At 40.9% G+C, this 21386-nt stretch overlaps 1 protein-coding gene across 2 annotated transcripts in view; it reads right to left on the reverse strand.

Annotated features, from left to right (window-relative positions):
* Positions 1 to 792: 792 nt before the first annotated feature.
* The window catches only part of LAMB4 (laminin subunit beta 4), a 110498-nt gene continuing 89904 nt past the window's right edge, over positions 793 to 21386 (reverse strand). For both annotated transcript variants that reach the window (XM_023183105.1, XM_023183104.2), the window contains exons 30-34: positions 17555 to 17762; positions 14027 to 14165; positions 10665 to 10838; positions 8892 to 9045; positions 793 to 1416 (exon numbers count right to left, since the gene is read on the reverse strand). In XM_023183105.1, the coding sequence (XP_023038873.1) occupies positions 1277 to 1416; positions 8892 to 9045; positions 10665 to 10838; positions 14027 to 14165; positions 17555 to 17762 (815 nt within the window). In that variant the 3' untranslated portion in view covers positions 793 to 1276. The remainder of the gene's footprint in view (positions 1417 to 8891; positions 9046 to 10664; positions 10839 to 14026; positions 14166 to 17554; positions 17763 to 21386) is intronic.

The raw sequence follows: 21386 nt of genomic DNA on the forward strand, positions 1-21386 counted from the left end.
AAGATTTTCCAAATTAATGTATAATTCTAAAGCCCTTTTGGTGAATTTTTAAATCCTTTTTTTTTTTTTTTTGAGACAGAGTCTTGCTCTGCCACCCAGGCTGCAGTGCAGTGGCCTGATCTCGGCTCACTGTGACCTCTTCCTCCTGGATTTAAGCTATTCTTCTGCCTCAGACTCCGAGTAGCTGGGATTACAGGTGTGTACCACCATGCCCAGCTAATTTTTATATTTTTAGTAGAGACAAGGTTTCGCTACGTTGGCCAGGCTGGTCTCAAACTCCTGACCTCAGATGATCTGCCTTCCTCTGTATCCCAAAGTGCTGGGATTATAGGCGTGAGCCACCATGGCTGGCTTTAAATCCATTTTTTATGAGTCAGTCCTTAATGGAAATGCTCCAGTAGATCTTCCTTTTTCATATGTCAATGTTGATGTTTATTATTTCTTATTCAAAAATGTGAAACCAAACTCCCTTAAAATAATCTTTCTGAAGGATAGCTTTCACAAACAGAAGCAATTTGTTCTTTTATAAATCATACATTCAAAAAAAGTTAGTGTGAAATCAGACTCATTTTGAAATGAGACAATATGACCTTTTATACTAAACAATAAGAACATGATTGCTAGTCTTTTAAAAATAAGCAACACATTTTACAGCAAAAATGTCCACAGATAAATGAGGAGAAGTAGTTCAATATTTATCTTTTTGAATATTGTTCCAGTGCCATTTGGGGAAAACAGAATTCTCTGGTTGAGAATGAGTGTGTAGGAAAGTAGGTATAAAAGCAAGTTACCTTTTGAATTCTATGCAGTTTATTCACAAAAGAATAATTTTACAAATAAAAGTAAATCCAAATAAACATAAAATATAGGACAATCTAGTATATGCCATCCATATGTATTCCATCCTAGTATTGGAGATATTTATTTAATGTTTAGGTTTATTTGACTGAAATGATTATTAGTAAGTAGAGTACTTACTAAAATTTCTACTTGTTATATGGAACCTGTTATTTTTAAGTTAGGAAAGAGAAAGGAAGGCAAGAGGAAAGGTTTCTGAAACCAGAGACAATCTCATTACTTTCCCCTTTCAATTATGAAGTGGCATTTTCCTGGTGACATTTCAACCTCCAACCACACTGAGCAGGTGTGTAATAAGGATGGGGTGTGGGGAAGGAAGGTAGAAGACATTGTCAGTATTTCACAGGTTCAACAGCCCCATGGGCTTGTACATCAGAAACCAGAAACAAAGGCACAAGCTTTTGCACTTTAACTCTGCCTAGCTATAGCACGTAGCATATTTTTTTTCTTGTTCAACGATTTCATTTTTAATGGCAACAACTTGATCTTCCAATATTCTCAGTTGATCAGCTTTTGCTTGTCTACTTAGATTCAAATCTTGGATTTTCCTTTCTAAATCTGAAAGTAGAAAACGAAAGAAATGATACATTTCCATTTGATAGATTCCTCCTGGATATCCACATTATACCAAACACAGGGATTTGCGCGCCTCTCAAATATATATTTAGTTTTCTGTTTGGAGTCAATGGATAAAACATCTATTTTCATCAGGCTTCTCAAGGTTTTCATTTAAATTAGAGCAAACTGACATTTTTGTCTAAAAACTTTTATATCTAAAGGCATTTATCAATGTGAGGCTGTAGTTGCTTAGAATTCATTAGAAATGAAAAGACAGATAACATCCTTGATGGGACTTGCTGAAGTGCTATATTTCCAAAGGTTTGTTCTTATTATTTTAGCTTCATTTTAAAACATGTTCTTTACTTTAGTGTTTTCCAATCTTTCAGAAAAAAAGACTGACTTTCATGTGTACATTCTTCTTCCCTGCTGATACTGAAGTCCCCAAACAGTAACAGCTAAGTGATGCCTTTCTTGGCTTCACTCCTATCCATCCATCAATCCATTGATCCATCGACCCATCCATTGATCCATCCATCCACCCATCCATCCGTCCATCTGTCCATCCGTCCATCTATACATTCATTTATATATTCTTCATTCAACAAATATCTGGAAATTCTAGTAAACCTTAATAAGGAGCCTATATTAGTGGATACAAGATGCACAGACAGCTACAGTTAATAATGTGAGGCAGCATTTTGCAAAGAAACTCTGACATTAGAGTTTTTGCAAAACTTCTAAAAGAGGGAAGGTAAATGTCTCACTTCACTTGGTCAGATCACACATGAATACCAAGTTGGTTTGGAGTAATTGTCAAACTAACATGTGTTTAGAAAAAAGAATCAGATTGCTGAAGATACTTAAAACTGTCCTGTAAACAAACATTGAATTAACTGGTGATGTTTCACATAAGGAAGGCAGATTCAGGGCATGTGCCGTGGCTGTTTTCAAGTATCTGAAAGACTAACCTAGGAAAGCAGAGTAAATGTGTTCTCTGTCATCCTGAGGAAATAAAATGGAAACTAGCAGGTAAAGCTCCGTGAAGGAAGATTTTGTCTAAATATAAAAAACTCTCTAGGAGTCATGGCTGCTCAAAGACAAACGAGCTGCTGTGGAAGGTGGTGAGTATTCTGTCACTAGATGCCTGCCTTCCTTCCTTCCTTCCTTCCTTCCTTCCTTCCTTCCTTCCTTCCTTCCTTCCTTCCTCCCTCCCTCCCTTCCTCCCTCCTTCCTTTCCCTTCTTTGTCCTTCCTTTCTCTCTCTCTCTCTCTTTCTTTCTTTTTTTTTTGACAGAGTTTTGCTCCTGTTGCCCAGGCTGGAGTGCAATGGCATGATCTCAGCTCACGGCAACCTCCGCCTCCCGGGTTCAAGTGATTCTCCTGCCTCAGCCTCCTGAGTAGTTGGGATTACAGGCATATGCCACCACACCTGGCTAATTTTGTACTTTTAGTAGAGATGGGGTTTCTCCATGTTGGTCAGGCTGGTCTTGAACTCCCGACCTCAGGTGATCCACTCACCTCGGCCTCCCAAAGTGCTGGGATTACAGGCATGAGCCACCTCACCTGGCCGAAACTTTCAAATATAGGTCATTTGGGATTGAAAAGGGGATTCGATGTTGAAACCATATTTGAACTAAAGGAAAAGTAAAGGCCTCTGTTTGCACCAGGAAAGTTAATATCGAGCTGGTTACACCAGACCCATTCGTCATCCTCATCTATGTTCTGGAAAGTTACCCTTCCTGGATGACAGCACTTGGCTCTCTTGACCTCTGGCTTTCATTCACACATGGCCAATGGACAGTGCCAACAAATGGTCAGAGGATGGGAGGGTGAGCAGTCTCCATCCCAGTTCAGCACAGAGGTGTGGGCAGTTCTTCCATCCCTCAGGCTCCTGTGGGGTGGCCTCTTTGCTAACACTCTGGTGTTCACAGGGCTCTGGTAACGTCTCTGTTTCCCTGGCCCCTTCAGATATAGACAGGCTAATGCCTTCTCACTGCTGCTAGTCACCAAGTACCTCCACAGCCTCAGTGGGTTCCCTTCATTCTTGCGCATTCTTTGTAGTTCTCCCCATCAAGAAGTAGAATCTACTTACCCTGTTCCTACTCCCACGCCCCCGAATCTGGGCTGGCTTTGTAAGTTGTTTTGACCAATAGAACGTGGAAGAACTGATGGTGCAAGACCTCAAGAACCTTTCATCCTCTCTTCTTACTCTTGTGGTGCCCTGAAACAATCATGCTGTAAAGCAGCCTGGGATAACAGACCACGTAGAGAGAGTGCCAGCATCTTAGCCACACCTGGCCCTTAACAGGCCATCAGCTGAATGCAGCTGCTTGAGAAACCCAGGTGAGACCTGCCAAAGAACCATCCAGACAACCCACAGAAAAGTAAGAAATGGTGGTTATTCCAAAAAAAGTCCAGGACCAGATGTATTCACAGCCGAATTCTACCAGAGGTACAAAGAGGAGCTGGTACCATTCCTTCTGAAACTATTCCCATGAATAGAAAAAGAGGGAATCCTCCCTAATTCATTTTATGAGGCCAACATCATCCTGATACCAAAGCCTGGCAGAGACACAACAAAAAAGAGAATTTTAGACCAATATCTCTGATGAACATCGATGCAAAAATCCTCAATAAAATACTGGCAAACCGAATCCAGCAGCACATGAAAAAGCTTATCCACCATGATCAAATGGGCTTCATCCCGGGGATGCAAGGCTGGTTCAACATATGCAAATCAATAAACATAATCCAGCATATAAACAGAACCAAAGACAAAAACCACATGATAATCTCCATAGATGCAGAAAAAGCCTTTGACAAAATTCAACAGCGCTTCATGCTAAAAACTCTCCATAAATTCGGTATTGATGGAACGTATCTCAAAATAGTAAGAGCTATTTATGACAAATCCACAGCCAATATCATACTGAATGGGCAAAAACTGGAAGCATTCCCTATGAAAACTGGCACAAGACAGGGATGCCCTCTCTCATCACTCCTATTCAACATAGTGTTGGAAGTTCTGGCTAGGGCAATCAGGCAAGAGAAAGAAATAAAGGGTATTCAATTAGGAAAAGAGGAAGTCAGATTGTCCCTGTTTGCAGATGACATGATTGTATATTTAGAAAACCCCATCATCCCAGCCCAAAATCTCCTTAAGCTGATAAGCAACTTCAGCAAAGTCTCAGGATACAAAGTCAATGTGCAAAAATCACAAGCATTCTTATACACCAGTAACAGACAAGCAGAGAGCCAAATCAGGAATGAACTTCCATTCACAATTGCTTCAAATAGAATAAAATACCTAGGAATCCAACTTATAAGGGATGTGAAGGACCTCTTCAAGGAGAACTACAAGCCACTGCTCAATGAAATAAAAGAGGACACAAACAAATGGAAGAACATTTCATGCTCATGGATAGGAAGAATCAATATAGTGAAAATGGCCATACTGCCCAAAGTAATTTATATATTCAATGCCATCCCCATCAAGCTACCACTGACTTTCTCCACAGAATTGGAAAAAACTACTTTAAAGTTCATATGGAACCAAAAAAGAGCCCACATTGCCAAGACAATCCTAAACCAAAAGAACAAAGCTGGAGGCATCACGCTACCTGACTTCAAACTATACTGCAAGGCTACAGTAACCAAAACAGCATGGTACTGGTACCAAAACAGAGATATAGACCAATGGGGCAGAACAGAGCCCTCAGAAATAATACCACACATCTACAACCATCTGATCCTTGACAAACCTGACAAAGACAAGAAATGGGGAAAGGATTCCCTATTTAATAAATGGTGCTGGAAAAACTAGCTAGCCATAAGTAGAAAGCTGAAACTGGATCCCTTCCTTATACCTTATACAAAAATTAATTCAAGATGGATTAGAGAATTAAATGTTAGACCTAAATCCATAAAAACCCTAGAAGAAAACCTAGGCAATACCATTCAGGACATAGGCATGGGCAAGGACTTCATGTCTAAAACACCAAAATCAACGGCAACAAAAGCCAAAATTGACAAATGGAATCTAATTAAACTAAAGAGCTTCTGCACAGCAAAAGAAACTACCATCAGAGTGAACAGGCAACCTACAGAATGGCAGAAAATTTTTGCAATCTACTCATCTGACAAAGGGCTAATATCCAGAACCTACAAAGAACTCAAACAAATTTATAAGAAAAAAACAAACAACCCCATCAAAAAGTGGGCAAAGGATATGAACAGACACTTCTCAAAAGACATTTATGCAGCCAACAGACACATGAAAAAATGCTCATCATCACTGGCCATCAGAGAAATGCAAATCAAAACCACAATGAGATACCATCTCACACCAGTTAGAATGGTGATCATGAAAAAGTCAGGAACCAACTGGTGCTGGAGAGGATGTGGAGAAATAGGAACACTTTTACACTGTTGGTGGGACTGTAAACTAGTTCAACCATTGTGGAAGACAGTGTGGCGATTCCTAAAGGATCTAGAACTAGAAATACCATTTGACCCAGCCATCCCATTACTGGGTATATACCCAAAGAATTATAAATCATGCTGCTATAAAGACACATGCACACGTATGTTTATTGTGGTACTCTTAGAATAGCAAAGACTTGGAACCAACCCAAAAGTCCATCAATGACAAACTGGATTAAGAAAATGTGGCACATATACACCATGGAATACTATGCAGCCCTAAAAAGGGATGAGTTCATGTCTTTTGTAGGGACATGGATGCAGCTGGAAACCATCATTCTCAGCAAACTATCACAAGAACAGAAAACCAAACACTGCATGTTGTCACTCATAGGTGGGAACTGAACAATGAGAACACTTGGACACAGGAAGGGGAACATCACACACTGGGGCCTGTCGTGGGGTGGGGGGAGGGGGGAGAGATAGCATTAGGACACATACCTAATGTAAATGATGAGTTAATGGGTGCAGCACACCAACATGGCACACATATACATATGTAACAAACCTGCACATTGTACACATGTACCCTAGAACATAAAGTATTAAAGAAAAAAAAGAAATGGTGGTTATTTTAAGCCATTACATTTTGGGGTAATTTATTGTGCAGTGAATGAATGACTGAGACAACTCCACTTCTAAATACTTTATCCAAAATTATGCCCAAGTATGCTTTCCGTTTCTTGCTGGGACCCAGACTGACACCAAGTTCTGTGGAAGGACCCTGGCTGAAGAATGCAGTCCATTCCCCACTCTCTCAACATTGTTGGTGCCAAGGACTCCATACTGGGATCCAGGGGTTCCTCTTCCTAACAGAGGGGAACAGGCATAGCCTTGTGCTTCAGCCCCTTCTCAAGTGGCAGCATGGGGAAGACAGCCAAATCAATGTCTCATTTTTCTATCTTGCTGAGTTCTGAAAACAGCCTCAAAAGGAAAAGAGAAAAGGCAGGAGAATGCCTTATTTTAGACCTCCCTGAGAAGCCCTGTAGCTTCAACTTCTCTTCCAATCTAATTTCAAGAACTATAAAAGCTGTGGTCAATGGGGATCAGTGGAAACAATTTGTATATGACATAAAAACAGGACAGAAATATTCTCCCCATGTTTTGGCTCCTATAGTAAGGACCAAGTTCTAGGATTAAAAAAACTGACTTTCATGGTATTGTCTACGGAATGCAAGGTTAAAAAAATCTGTTTTTTCTGAATGTTTCTTAGTGTTTCATAGTTAAAACAAAATTTTAACGAAAATACTTAAAAACGAAAAAAATTACCGACAAGCCTGCTGCTTTTAAAACAATTATATAAGTGCAAGAAGCAGTGGTTTCTTCTTCACTCCCACTGCCTCCCTAGAGAAAACTAATGTTAGCAGTTTGGTATGTATTTTTCCTGACTTTGGCCCATACTAATGTTCCATTTTCAGTTTTTTCATGTCATGGTGATGATATAAGTGGTTGTAAGACCAAAGACTCATTTGATAATAAAAAAAAGAGGCATTTATAAGTGAGGAGTTTTGGTTACTTTAATATTTTGAGAGTTACTTATACTCCTAGTTTTAAAGTTTTGGAAGATAATAAATATAACCAGGGGTATATTATAACTATACAATCATCATCTGATATTTTTTGATGGTTAGAGATAGTCAAGGACATGATGATTGCCCCCAAAAATCATAAATATCAATTGTGTAAAAAAAGATTCTGAGTAGCTTTCTGATTGTATGTATTCTATGTTTCTTGTTTTATTTTGTTTTGAGACAGAGTCTTTCTCTGTTGCACAGGCTGGAGTGCAGTGGCATGATCTCAGCTCACTGCAACCTCCACCTCCCAGGTTCAAGTGATTCTCCTGTCTCAGCCTCCCAAGTAGCTGGGATTACAGGCATATGCCACCATGCCTGGCTAATGTTTTTAATTTTTAGTAGAGATAGAGTTTTGCCATATTGGCCAGGCTGGTCTCAAACTCCTGGGCTCAAGCAGTCCATCTGCCACAGCCTCACAAAGTGTTGGGATTACAGGTGTGAGCCACTGCACCCAGCCTGTATTCTATGTTTACAACACTTTGTGTGCATCAGAATGTCCATTTAGATCAAAATCCTTGTCCAGAATATGATTCTTTCTGGGTTGCTATCCAAAGATATATGCTAGATGACCTAGTGCCCTAGATTATATTGACTTTTTTGGAGAGTTACTTTCATGACAGGAAAAATAAACAACATAGGTTAGAACTGTGTTTCTCAATCTCAGCACTATTGACATTCTGGGCAGGGTAACTGTTTGTTTAGGCAGTTGTCTTGTGCATTGTGGGATGTTTAGCAACATCCCTGCCCTCTACCCACTACATGCTAGTAGTTCCTTCTAGGGTGACAAGCAAAAATCTCTTCAGACATCTCACCCCCAGTTGAGTTGAGAACAAAGTTAGAAAAAAAGCTTTTTTTTTTTTTTTTTTTTTGGAGATGGAGTCTTACTCTGTTGCCCAGGCTGGAGTGCAGTGGCGTCGTTTGGCTCACCACAACCTCCACCTCCCAGGTTCAAGCAATTCTCCTGCCTCAGCCTCCTGAGTAGCTGAGACTATAGGCGCCCACCACCATGCCCGGCTAATTTTTGTAGTTTTAGTAGAAATGGTGTTTCACTATGTTGGCCAGGGTGATATCGAACTCCTGACCTCAGGTGATCCACCCGCCTTGGGCTCCCAAAGTGCTGGGATTACAGGTATGAGCCACTGTGCCCAGCCAACACAGGGCATTTCAAGGTGACCAAAGGAAATCTCAGTTTGTTTTGACTAATGCAAGGCAGATGCTCATTAACCTTTCTAGGAAAATCCATGCAAGAGGCTTGTTAACTTCACAGTGCCCCAAATCCAAGACCAATTTCGACTTCTTTCTCCTCAGTAGACCCATGTGATAAAACTGTAAGCTGACATTGGTATAAATTCTACTAGTAAGGTAGAGTACCAGGATGTTAACATCAAATTGGCAGGATGGATAAAAGAATAGATACCTGTTATTCTTCTTATCTTGTCCTCTGTATCTCCAGCCAATTTTTCTGCAGCATCTTTTAGCTGTTTAACTTTTCCTAATGTTTCCTTTGTTAGTCCTGTAGTGCTTGTCTTACGCTGGAGCATAGCATATTGTTTTTTCAGCTCAACAAATTCCTGTAACAAGCAACACTCACATCATGAGAAAATATGTATAAAGCATGTACCTATATGCATGATGATTCTCCTAATACCATTCATAGAAGGAATACAGAGGAAACCTTAATCCAGTCAATATGCTTGAGTCGCTCTGATATTTCCAGCAGAGTTTTATTTGCATGTTTGTTTCTTCAGGTTGAAAAAAATCTCAGCTTCTATTAAAAATAAAACTTCTTTGTTCAAAATAGCAATTGTTATTGCGTGTTAAGGCAAGTATTTCTGAGGCACCAACTGGTTGTTCTGCACTATGTTAAGGTAGGATGTGGAAGACAGAAATGACCCAATCCCATCCTTGACAAATCTCTGGTTCAGTTCAGTCAATCAGTTGTACATGCAAAATGAAGGACAGAGTGAGTGATGAAGATTTAAAAACAGCAAGGATATGTTATTTGGTTGGCAACAAGGTGAGAGAGAAATGAGGTAGGAAGGGAGGCAGGTGGGGAAGTAGAAGTGTAGTATGGAGACCTCCCTTGAATAGAATGGAAATCTTTGGGTTAGCTTGTGTGTTGACAACCTAGAAGCTTAAGTAGATGAATAAAGGCCAGAGCCAGAAATGAAATATGGAAGTGGGAACAGGGTGAGTAGAAAGTACCTTTCTTGGCTGGGTATGATTGCTCACGCCTGTAATCCCAGCACTTTAGGAGGCCGAGGTGGGCGGATCATGAGGTCAGGAGATCAAGACTATCGTGGCTAACATGGTGAAACCCCGTCTCTACTAAAAATACAAAAATTAGCTGGGCGTGGTGGCGCATGGCTGTAATCCCAGTTACTCAGGAGGCTAAGGCAGGAGAATCGCTTGAACCAGGGAGTCAGAGGTTGCAGTGAGCTGAGATTGAGCCACTGCATTTCAGTCTGGTGACAGAGCAAGACTCTGAAGACTCTGTCTCAAAAAAAAAAAAAAAAAGAACTTTTCTCAATCTCCGTTCCACAGAAAATGTTCTCAATTCCTCTCAGTGGAAAATTTACCCAGCATGTTAGGAATTAACAGCAGGAGAATAGAACAATTGTAAAAACACTAACATTTTTCTTTTGTTTAGGCAACTATATTAATGCAACCAACCAAAGATTTCTTGCTAGGAAAATGAACTGATAGGTTCTTTCAGCAACCTAAATTAATGGTCCACTTTCCACAACCGTTTAATTAACTCATTCTGATTTTTGTAAATTGATGTATTTTCTTTGGCAGGTGACTTTCATTTATTGTTTTCTTTATATGTTGTGTGACTGAATGAGAATAGAGGGCAAATACATACAATTCAGACAAACAACATAAATTGTGAAAGTTTGGAAGTTCAGGGCAAATTTGATTTATGGACTGTTTGACCAGGATACCACTAAGAATAATAGGATAGAGAGATGGGGGCGGGGAAACACTCCAACACGATTTGGCCAGGGACTTCTGCCATCTACAGACAGAAGACCCTTTGTGTATCAGGATCCCCTCGAAGATATACCATTGAGTCATGGACCAGCACAAAGGAAACGCTGAGAAACGCCACAAAAATCTGGGGTTAAAGGACTATCTTTCAAAGAAGCTCTGTTTTTCTGCTCTTGGTGGCAGTGGTAGAACTAATGACCTTTTCAAGACTCCCAGCCTGGTGTTGGGCAGATTCAGCCTGAACTTTCACATTGACAGCGTGGTCTTCATGCCTTTGCAACTTGGTCTGCAGCAGGGAAAGTCCATCCTCCAGCCCTGATCGCTGCTTTGCTGACTCCAGCTCATTCTTCATTTCCCTGGTTTGATTTTCAGCCTGTTGTTGATTTAAAGACCAGAAAGGGACAATCTCTTTATGAAACAAACAAGAAGATAAATGATATATTAACCCCTTGAAAAATATGCTGGGTGTAAAGGAAAAGAAAATAGTGCCTTCACTTTTTCTGTTGCATGTATTTAAAATGTTATATTAAAATATTTCAGATAGAGGTCTGAGATATACAACGTTAGCCTGGTGTGGGGTGCGTGCCTGTAGTCCCAGTACTCAGGAGGCTGAGGCAGGAGGATTGCTTGAGCCCAGGAGGTTGAGGATGCAGTGAGCTATGATTGTGCCACTGCACTCCAGCCTGGGCGACAAGGAGATACCTTGTCTCAACAACAACAACAACAATAAAAAATAAAAAATATAACAAATACCCATGTACCCACCAGCCAGTTTAAGAATAGAACATTAACAATGCACTAAGGCCCTCAGCGTACCACTCCCCATTATATCTTCTCTCTCTCCCCTCAAAGACAACCACTGTCTTGAATCTAATTTTTGTCATTCCATGTATCTCCGTAGGTTTTTTTCTACAACCTATGCAGTATTCCTAACAATATATAGTATTTAAATTTTTTCACCTTATACAAATGTATATTTCTGCAAGTTGATTTTCTAAAATGAAAAGTTATGAAAAATATGCTTATGTAGGTCATTTAAGCTAATCTACATAGCTCTAGTTCATTCATTTTTACCAGTTTAAAGCATTCCATTGTTTGAACATACAACAATATATTTTCTGTTCTCCAGCTGGTGCAAGTGGCTTCTAATTTTTTCCCCTTACAAACAGTAATAATACTTTGTGCCTGTTTCTTATTTCAATGTCTATATTGATCATATCAAATCCTATTTAAATATTTTTCAAATATAGCTGGTTGTTAGCCCTTGTCTCTTGTTTGTAGGTCATACTTTCATACTTTCTTAGATTTTCTTAAACATAGTAAACATTCTTATTTTGTATTCTGTATCCAATAATGGTAATATCCTCTGTCTCTTGTGTCCTGATTTTGTTGTTCATTATTTCTGATGACTCTCATTTAAAGGTAGTTTGTGCCTGGGCACAGTGGCTCATGCCTGTATTCCCAGCACTTTGGGAGGCCAAGGCAGGTGGACCACTTGAGGTCAGGAGTTCGAGACCAGCCTGGCCAACATGGTGAAATCTTGTCTCTTCTAAAATTATAAAAATTAGCCAGGCATGGTAATATGTGCCTGTAATCCCAGCTATTCAGGAGGCTGAGGCAGGAAACTTGCTTGAACCCAGGAGGCGGAGGTTGCAGTGAACCAAGATTACGCCACTGCACTCCAGCTGGGGCGACAGAGTGAGACTCCATCTCAAAAAAATAAAAAAAAATTTTAAAGAGGCAATTTGTATTTACATGTTTGGGGGAAATTTTTGATGGCTAGGTTTTAAGGTCATTCCTTTGGAGGGGATTTTTGTTTGCCTCTGTCAGGCATGTGGGAGTACTACCAACCCAGGGCTACTTCAAATGATACTAGGGTTTTGAGGGCCACTCAGGTAGTATAAATTCTAGCCCCCAAATTGTATGGGAGCCACAAATTGTGGTTAGCAAAGCTTAGTGGAGATGTTACTACCCAACCCAGGGGCAAGTTTTTCTACTGGCTCTGGCTCTGTGTGTGTGTGTGTGTGTGTGTGTGTGTGTGTGTGTGTGTGAGAGAGAGAGAGAGAGAGAGAAAGAAAGAGAGAGAGAGAAAGAGATTTTAATATTTCACTAAGGATTTTGCCATTTGGGGTCCCAGTTCTATGCAAGAATCTTGTTGCTTCCTGTGTGGCCTTTGCTTTCTGTCTTACATACATGGTGACCATTAAAACCCAAAGCTTTAATGCTCCAGGGATTGGCAGATGCCTGCTGCCTGCTGTCAAGTTAGTGCTTGATTACCTCTGAATTCATGCTTTCCTGTCATTTTTGGCCTCTGAGACTATCAAAAGTTTCTTACTAATTCAGCTATGCATTAAAAAATCTAAATAGCCAATCTAATATTTTCATGTGTTTTTTCAACTACCAGGGTTCCTTAGGATATTGGCTCACCATATTTTTAGAAATGGAAGTCCCTTCCTGTACCTTTGGGCATATGTAGGGGTTTGCCTAGAGCAGCAGCCTGCAAACTTTTTCTGTAAAGGGCCAGCTAGTAAATGCTTTATACTTTGTGGACTATAAAGTCTCTATCCCAAATATTTAACTCTCTGTCATTGTAGTGCAAAAGGAGCCATAGACAATACAGCCTGTGGTCATGTTTTGCTATCCCTTGTTCTAAGTATATGCCTAGAAGGGGAAATCCTGGGGCCTTCCTTTTTGCTACCCTATATATGCAACCTCTTCCTATCCAATCCCTTTATTTCCTGGTGTGTTACTTCCTGTTCTGTTGCTTTCTGCTTTTTGTTGTTGTTTTTGAGACAGAGTCTTGCTCTGTTGCCCAGACTAGAGTGCAGTGGCGCAATCTCGGCTCACTGCAACCTCCACCTCCAGGAAGAGTGATTCTCCTGCCTCAGCCTTCCAAGTAGCCGGGATTATAGGTGCCCGCCACCATGCCTGGCTAATTTTTGTATGTTTCGTAGAGATGGGGTTTCACCATGTTGGCCCGGCTAGTCTTGAACTCCTGACCGCAGGTGATACACTCGTCTCAGCCTACCAAAGTGCTGGGATTACAGGTGTGAGCAATCATGCCTGGCCAAATGGAGCATTCCTTTTGAATGAGATTTTTTTTTTTTTTAGTTTTAGGATACTCTGATGAGATTTCATGCACATTTAATTACAAGAACCTTACAACAGTTAACTCTCATTTCTTTGGTTTGTGAGCTTTTAAAAAGTCTATTCCTTTCCCTGGTGTCAGAAGGGAGATGCTCTGACCTCTTATCTACCACTAATTAGCTGTGTGACCTTAGGCAATCACCTAAGCTTCCTGAGTCTTAGTTTCCACATTTCCAAGCTGGTATTAGTACCTGCTTTGGTACAACCCCAGAATTGGTCACAATTAATACGACGATGCTGAGAAGTGCTCTGTAGAACATTAAATACATGCATGATACTACCCAAATCTTATTTTATCCTCATAATAATCCCATCAGACTCGTAAAGCAAGCATAGCATTGGCATACGTAAAAAGTACTGTGATGTTTCTACCCTCAAAACCTATTTCAGGTTAGTTTCAAAGAGGACAAATACCTGCAGCACATTCTTTTTTATTTTTGTTATATTGGCAGTCAGCTGTGTAATGGTAGAGGTTGCCCGTCCGTGAGTGATTTGAGCTTGTTGCAACTGGTTCAACGTTTTGTCAAGATTTAATAGAACATTTGCTGCTTTCCTAAGGTAAGATATTAACATATCAGATTAGATAAATTCACAATTATTCACTTATTTCACCTTGAGAGAGTTCACTTGACTCAACCAAATACTTTACTGAATTATTAAGTAAATTTAAATTACTCTTAAACAAGAGAAAGTGCTGAAGTCTTCATTTTGAGAAATAGGTATATTTAAATGCCAACAAAAGAAAACCCCACACACGTATATATTCATACCCAGTAGACACAGATTTTGTTAAATATGGAAATTAAGTATACAGGTCTTGTTTCTTTTGATTTGTCGTAAGTAGAGAGGTTTGGGGTGATGTAACTACCAATCTTTGCACATAAAAACTATCCTGTGAATTCCAGTTTCCCTGATGTCTTAAATGTAAGCTACACTTTCTCAATCTCCATTGGAGTGGGGGTTGGGAGGGTCAAGAGGCCCCACAGAGAGCAAAGAGAGGACTATAGGCCCTGCATTTTCAGGCTTGTTTATTCAGAGTTAGCTAAGCTTCACTGACATTCCAGCCACTAAGAAGCCCAGTCAGAGGTTAAAATCACAAGCATTTCAAGTGATATAGTCTTTCTGCAGAAAGGAACTCACCTCAAGTCAACAATCACCAAATACTTAGATCTGTGGGCTCAAAACCACCTTGAGAAGAATGTACTGAGGGAGTGAAATATCAGATAGACCTTTGCAGAAGCATCATTAGAAATGTGTGTGCCCACAGTAGAGTTAGCTAAATTGCAAAATATTGCCTATATCACCCAGCTCATCCTTTCCTCCTAGTGGTAATCTGTTTCCCTTTCTAAACTTCAGGAGCCTTCCTTCCTCATCATCTCATCATCTCACTGTCAACAGCATTTCATTTTTGTAACATTCCTAGGGTACCAGTGTCCAGTTTTTCTATTCCCTGCCACCATTATCTTTTTATTATATTCTTTTTTTCCTTTAGATTTTTAATTTACTACTGCAGGTCAGGCATGGTGGCTCATGCCTGTAATCTCAGCACCTTGGGAGGCTGAGGCAGGTAGATTGCTTGAAGCCAGGACTTTGAGACTAGCCTGGACAATATAGTGAAACCCCATCTCTACTAAGAATACAAAAAATTAGTTGGGTGTGGTGGCGCATGCCTATAGTCCCAGCTACTCAGGAGGCTGAGGCATGAGAATCACTTGAATTCGGGAGGTGGAGGTTGCAGTGAGCTGAGATCGTGCCACAGAACTAAAGCCTGGATGACAGAATGAGACCCTATCTCAAAAGAAAAAAAAAGAAAAAGATTTTCAGTGTACTGCTTATTATAGCAAATTTAGAAAATACCCAAAAAAGAAAAAAAAAGTAAGAAGGGGAAAAATACCAGTAATCTTGCCATCTTTTAAAGTGTTAGGATATTGTAGCAAAATTTTTTATTTTCATAATTCAGATCCTCTTTCATGTATAAATTGTTACCTGCTTTTTGTTTTTCAACTTCCTGTTCAGTTTGGATGTTACCTGCTTTTTAAAAAGCATTACCATTGAACTATAAGAATCTCTGCCTGTCATTAAATATCTTATATCACCTTTTTTAAATTTTTTGAGATGGTGTCTCACTCTTGTCACCCAGGCTAGAGTGCAATGGTGCGATCTCAGCTCACTGCAGCCTCTGCCTCCCAGGTTCAAGTTCAAGCAATTCTCTGCCTCAGCCTCCCGAGTAGCTGGGATTACAGGCTCATGCCACCACACTGGCTAATTTTTGTATTTTTAGTAGAGTCAGGGTTTTGCCATGTTGGCCAGGCTGGTCTCTAACTCCTAGCCTCAAGTGATCCACCTGCCTCGGCCTCCCAAAATGCTGGGATTACAGTTGTGAGCCACTTCACCCAACCCATCAGTATCACTTTTAATTGCTGTGTGACTACTTGATTTTTTTTGTTTGTTTGTTTTGAGACAGAGTTTTGCTCTTGTTGCCCAGGCTGGAGTGCAATGGCGCCATCTCCGCTCACTGCAAACTCCGCCTCCCCCGTTCAAGCGATTCTCCTCCTCAGCCTCCCAAGTAGTTAAGATTATAGGCATGTGCCACCATGCCCAGCTGATTTTGTATTCTTAGTAGAGACAGGGTTTCTCCATGTTGGTCAGACTGGTCTTGAACTCCCGATCTCAAGTAATCAGCCCGCCTTGGCCTCCCAAAGTGCTGGGATTACAGGCGTGAGCCACCGTGCCCTGCCTACTTAATCCTTAAGTAATTGCTGTGCAGTTAATCTTCCTGGTTTTAAATATTAAACCTGGAAGGGGTTGGACTTTTGGATGAACCTGGTGCACTTCGTTTGTACATGTGGATGATGAGACAGTGACAATGGGTCAGATCTCAGTGATGGGGGGTGTTGAGATGGCCACCACCTAACTGATCCTGTAACCCTGACCCACAGCACCCCATGCTCATAAAAACATCAACATGACTTTTTTTTTTTTTTTGGTTGGCTAAGTCAATAGGACAAAAGGCAAGAGTTAGTTAATTCTGTCTAGCATAGATATCATTTTCATCTTGCAATACTCCTGGAACTCTAGTGTCCATTTCTTCTGTTCCCCATCATTACATTGGGTTGGTGCAAAAGTAATTGTGGTTTTGGCCATTACTTTCAATGGCAAAACCTGCAAATACTTTTGCACCAACTTCATATCTTTTTACTGAGAATGTACTGAGGGAGTGAAATATCAGACTTTTTAAAAAGATTTTTTTTTTTTTTTTTTTTTTTTTTTTTTTTTTTTTGAGACGGAGTCTCGCTCTGTCGCCTGGGCTGGAGTGCAGTGGCCGGATCTCAGCTCACTGCAAGCTCCGCCTCCTGGGTTTACACCATTCTCCTGCCTCAGCCTCCCGAGTAGCTGGGACTACAGGGGCCCGCCACCTCGCCCGGCTAGTTTTTTGTATTTTTTAGTAGAGACGGGGTTTCACCGTGGTAGCCAGGCTGGTCTCGATCTCCTGACCTCGTGATCTGCCCGTCTCAGCCTCCCAAAGTGCTGGGATTACAGGCTTGAGCCACCTCGCCGGGCCTAAAAAGATTTTTATTTCAAAGTACTGCTTAGTATAGTAAACTTAGAAAAATCTATACCAATATTCCAACCACCTGTTAAAATATTGGCATATAATGAGTATTTAACATTTATTGCTATGCATTGGTATAAAAAGGTATCAGGCCACTGGAAAGGCATTTCGAGTCTAAGAAAACAGGAAGAAAGCATCTCTGAACCCTGCCGCCCAGTCACCCAGCTTCTTGGGGTATCTCCAAAGAGAGCTCAGCCCTCAACTTGGACACTGAACTCTCAGAAGGTAATTTCATTTGAATGCTATAGCTCCCTAGGCAAATACTTTCCAGATATCCTTTCAGCAGATGGTCTGTTAGAGCAAGATAAGAAAATGAATACAGTACTTACTCAGCTGCTTTGGCCTTCACCAGAAGCTTTTGGGCTCCATCTGCTTCTTCATTTAGCCTGTTTTCCTCTGACCTGTAATCCTCACAGAGTTGCATAAGTTTCTGTATTTTGTCAAGTTCATCGGTTAGATTTTGGGATGGAATTGGTAGGTGAATGTCAAGTACACCATTTGCAACCTTCTCGATGTCTTCTGGAGGCACGTTTTCCTCTTAAATAAGAAGGAGGGTTTTAGGTAATCATGTCTCCTTAACAAATACTGTATCTTAAAAGTATAACCACAATGATGTCTCAGCCAACTGCACTAGGATTTGATTAGGTGTTCCTAGAAGACAGGGATTAGATTGTAGGTGTCCCATAGATTCTTCTTCATCCTCAGCTGTCCCTTGTCTCTGGAAGAAACACTGCTGGCTGAGTGCTGAATACTTGCTGAACAAGTGCTTGTTGGAAAAACAAAATACTACAGACTTGGAACATTGTGTGTATTCTACAAAATGCCCTGAGAATGATTTATTATAAGTACATACTCAAAAGCAATTAACATGTTTAGATACCTGTCATGAAAATTTAAGCACAGTGAATAAGACATTGGAGAAGCACTGCGTTTGAAGTCAACAAAACTGGATTCTGGTCCTCTATGACATTAAAAAGGCTCACAATTTTTGGTCATCTATGTAATTGGGTAATTGTACCTGATACTACGACTCAAAGGCCTATTCTGGGATTGGAGTGAGACAATACAGAGTAAAGAAACATGTTAATAGCATGTTATAAATAAACTTTTTTTTTCTTTTTTGAGACAGAATCTCACTCTGTTGCCAGGCTGGAGTACAGTGGTGGTGCAATCTTGGCTCACTGCAACCTCTGACTTCTTGGTTCAAGTGATTCTCCTGCCTCAGCCTGAGTAGCTGGGATTACAGGTACGCGCCACCATGCTCAGGTAATTTTTTTGTATTTTTAGTAGAGATGGGGTTTCACCATGTTGGCCAGGATGGTCTCGATCTCCTGATCTCATGATCTACTCACCTTGGCCTCCCAAAGTGCTGGGATTACAGGTGTGAGCCACCGTGCCCCACCAAAGAAACTTTCAAATACATCCATGCTCTACTTTCCAGAAAAGTAAATTTGGCCCCTATTGAGAACTAAAGTGGAAGATGAACTGTTAGAGCAAGCTTGCTCAACCCACAGCCTGGGGCCCACATGTGGCCCAGGACGGCTTTGAATTTGGCCCAACACAAATTCGTAAACTTTCTTAAAACATTATGAGTTTTTTTGTGTGTGATTTTATTTTTATTTTTAGCTCATCAGCCATTGTTAGTGTTAGAGTATTTTATGTGTGGCTCAAGACAATTCTTCCTCTTCCAGTGTGGCCCAGGGAAGCCAAAAGATTGGATACCCTTGTGTTATAGCAAAGCCATTTGTCACTCTCCAGCTACTTACTGAACACCTACAATTCCTATAGGGAAGCTAGAGATGAACTAGACGTGGATCTTATCCTCAGGGGGCTTGCCGTCAGGTGAGGACCTGTAAGTCATTATATACAAATATTGATCACAAAGGAACAGAAGTGATCAATATAAGGCAAAATTTCTTGGGGTTCAGAGGAAGGAGAAAATACTCCAGGAAGGACTTCAGGTGCATTGAAACTGGGCCTGGGAGGACAGCAGGTTAAACTTGTGGAGACTGTGGGATGTGGGGAGGGGTAAGAGATATTCTAAACTGAGAGAATTACAGGAGCTAAAGCTCATGGTGGTACAAGAAACTGCATGGATCACTCTTGGCAGGACAGTAGTGTGCTTAGAAGGGCTGGGAGCAGATGGCACAAGTCCCTGTGTCAGAGGCTGAGGAACTTAGACTTTATTCAGAGAATAGTGGGAGCCAAAAATGATTTTCAGCATTTGAGTGACATGACATGAGTATATATTCTGCTTGTAGTCATTTTGCTTTAGCTATTTTTCTTAATATAAATGAAATATTTTACTTTCTGTAATATTTTTGAAGCAATGTGACAAGAATTTTTTTGTGAGTAAAGTAAAATGACATTTTAAATAGAATCAGGGAGTTGGCTCTTTAAAGAAACATACTTTTTCTTTTTCTTTTTCTTCTTTTTTTGAGATGGTATCTTGCTGTATCGCCCAGGCTGGAGTGCAGTGGCATGGTCTCGGCTCACTGCAACCTCCGCTTCCCGGGTTCAAGCGATTCTCCTGTCTCAGCCTCCCAAGTAGCTGGGATCACAGGCGTGCACCACCACATCCAGCTGATTTTTATATTTTTAGTAGAGACAGCATTTTGCCATGTTGGCCAGGCTGGTCTCAAACTCTTGACCTCAGGTGATCCGCCTGCCTCGGCCTCCCAAAGTGCTGGGATTACAGGTGTGAGGCACCACGCCCAGCCAGAAAGAGCAGCTTTTTAATTAAAAAAGTTCTAGTACATCATACTGAATGGGCAAAAGCTGAAGCATTCTCCTTGAAAACCAGCACAAGACAAGGATGCCCTCTCTCACCACTTCTGTTCAACATAGTATTGGAAGTCCTGGCCAGAGCAATCAGGCCAAAGAATGAATAAAGCATACCCAAATAGGAAGAGAGGAAGTCAAACTATCCCTGTTTGCAGATGGCATGATCTCATATCTAGAAAACCCTGTAGCCTTGGCCCAAAAGCTCCTTAGGCTGATGACTTCAGTAAGGTCTCAGGATACAAAATCAATGTAGAAAAATCACTAGCATTCCAATATGTCAACAACAGTCAAGCCAAGAGCCAAACCAGGAAGGCAAACTCATTCACAACTGCCACAAAAAGAGTAAAATACCTAAGAATACAGCTAACCAGGGAGGTGAAAGATCTCTACAGGGAGAACTACAAAACACTGCTCAGAGAATCCAGAGTGACTCAAACAAATGGAAAAAGATTCCATGCTCATAGATAGGAAGAATCAATATCATTAAAATGGCTATACTGCCCAAAACAATGTGCACATTCAAGGTTATTCTTATCAAACTACCAATGACATTCTTCACAGAACTAGAAAATATATTTTAAAGTTCATATGGAACAAAAAAAGAGCCCGACTAGCCAAAGCAATCCTAAGCAAAATGAACATAGCTAGAGGCATCATGCTATCTGACTTCAAGCTATAATACAGGGCTACACCAAAACAGCATGGTGCTGGGACAAAAAAACAGACATATAGACCAATGGAACTGAAAAGAGAGTCTGGAAATAAGATCACACACTTAGAACTATCTGGTCTTTGACAAAGTCAACAAAACCAAGAAATGGGGAAAAGACTCCCTCTTCAACAAATGGTGTGGGATAACTGGCTAGCCATATGCAGAACACTGAAACTGGACCCCCTCCTTACATCTTATATGAAAATTAACTGAAGATGGATTAAAGACTTAAAGGTAAAACCCAAAACTATAAAAAACCTTGGAAGGCAACCTAGACAATATTATTCGGGACACAGGCATGGGCAAAGATTTCATGATAAAGACGCCAAAAACGACTACAACAAAAGCAAAACCTGAGAAATGGAATATAATTAAAGAGCTTCGGCCGGGCGTGGTGGCTCACGCTTGTAATCCCAGCACTTTGGGAGGCCGAGGCGGGTGGATCACAAGGTCAGGAGATCCAGACCACAGTGAAACCCTGTCTCTACTAAAAATACAAAAAATTAGCCGGGCACGGTGGCGGGCGCCTGTAGTCCCAGCTACTCAGGAGGCTGAGGCAGGAGAATGGCATGAATCCGGGAGGCAGAGCTTGCAGTGAGCTGAGATCCGGTCACTGCACTCCAGCCTGGGCGACAGAGCGAGACAGAGTCTCGCTCTGTCGCCCA

This window comes from Piliocolobus tephrosceles, chromosome 8 (assembly GCF_002776525.5).
Source record: "Piliocolobus tephrosceles isolate RC106 chromosome 8, ASM277652v3, whole genome shotgun sequence".
Classification (NCBI taxonomy): Eukaryota; Metazoa; Chordata; class Mammalia; order Primates; family Cercopithecidae; genus Piliocolobus; species Piliocolobus tephrosceles.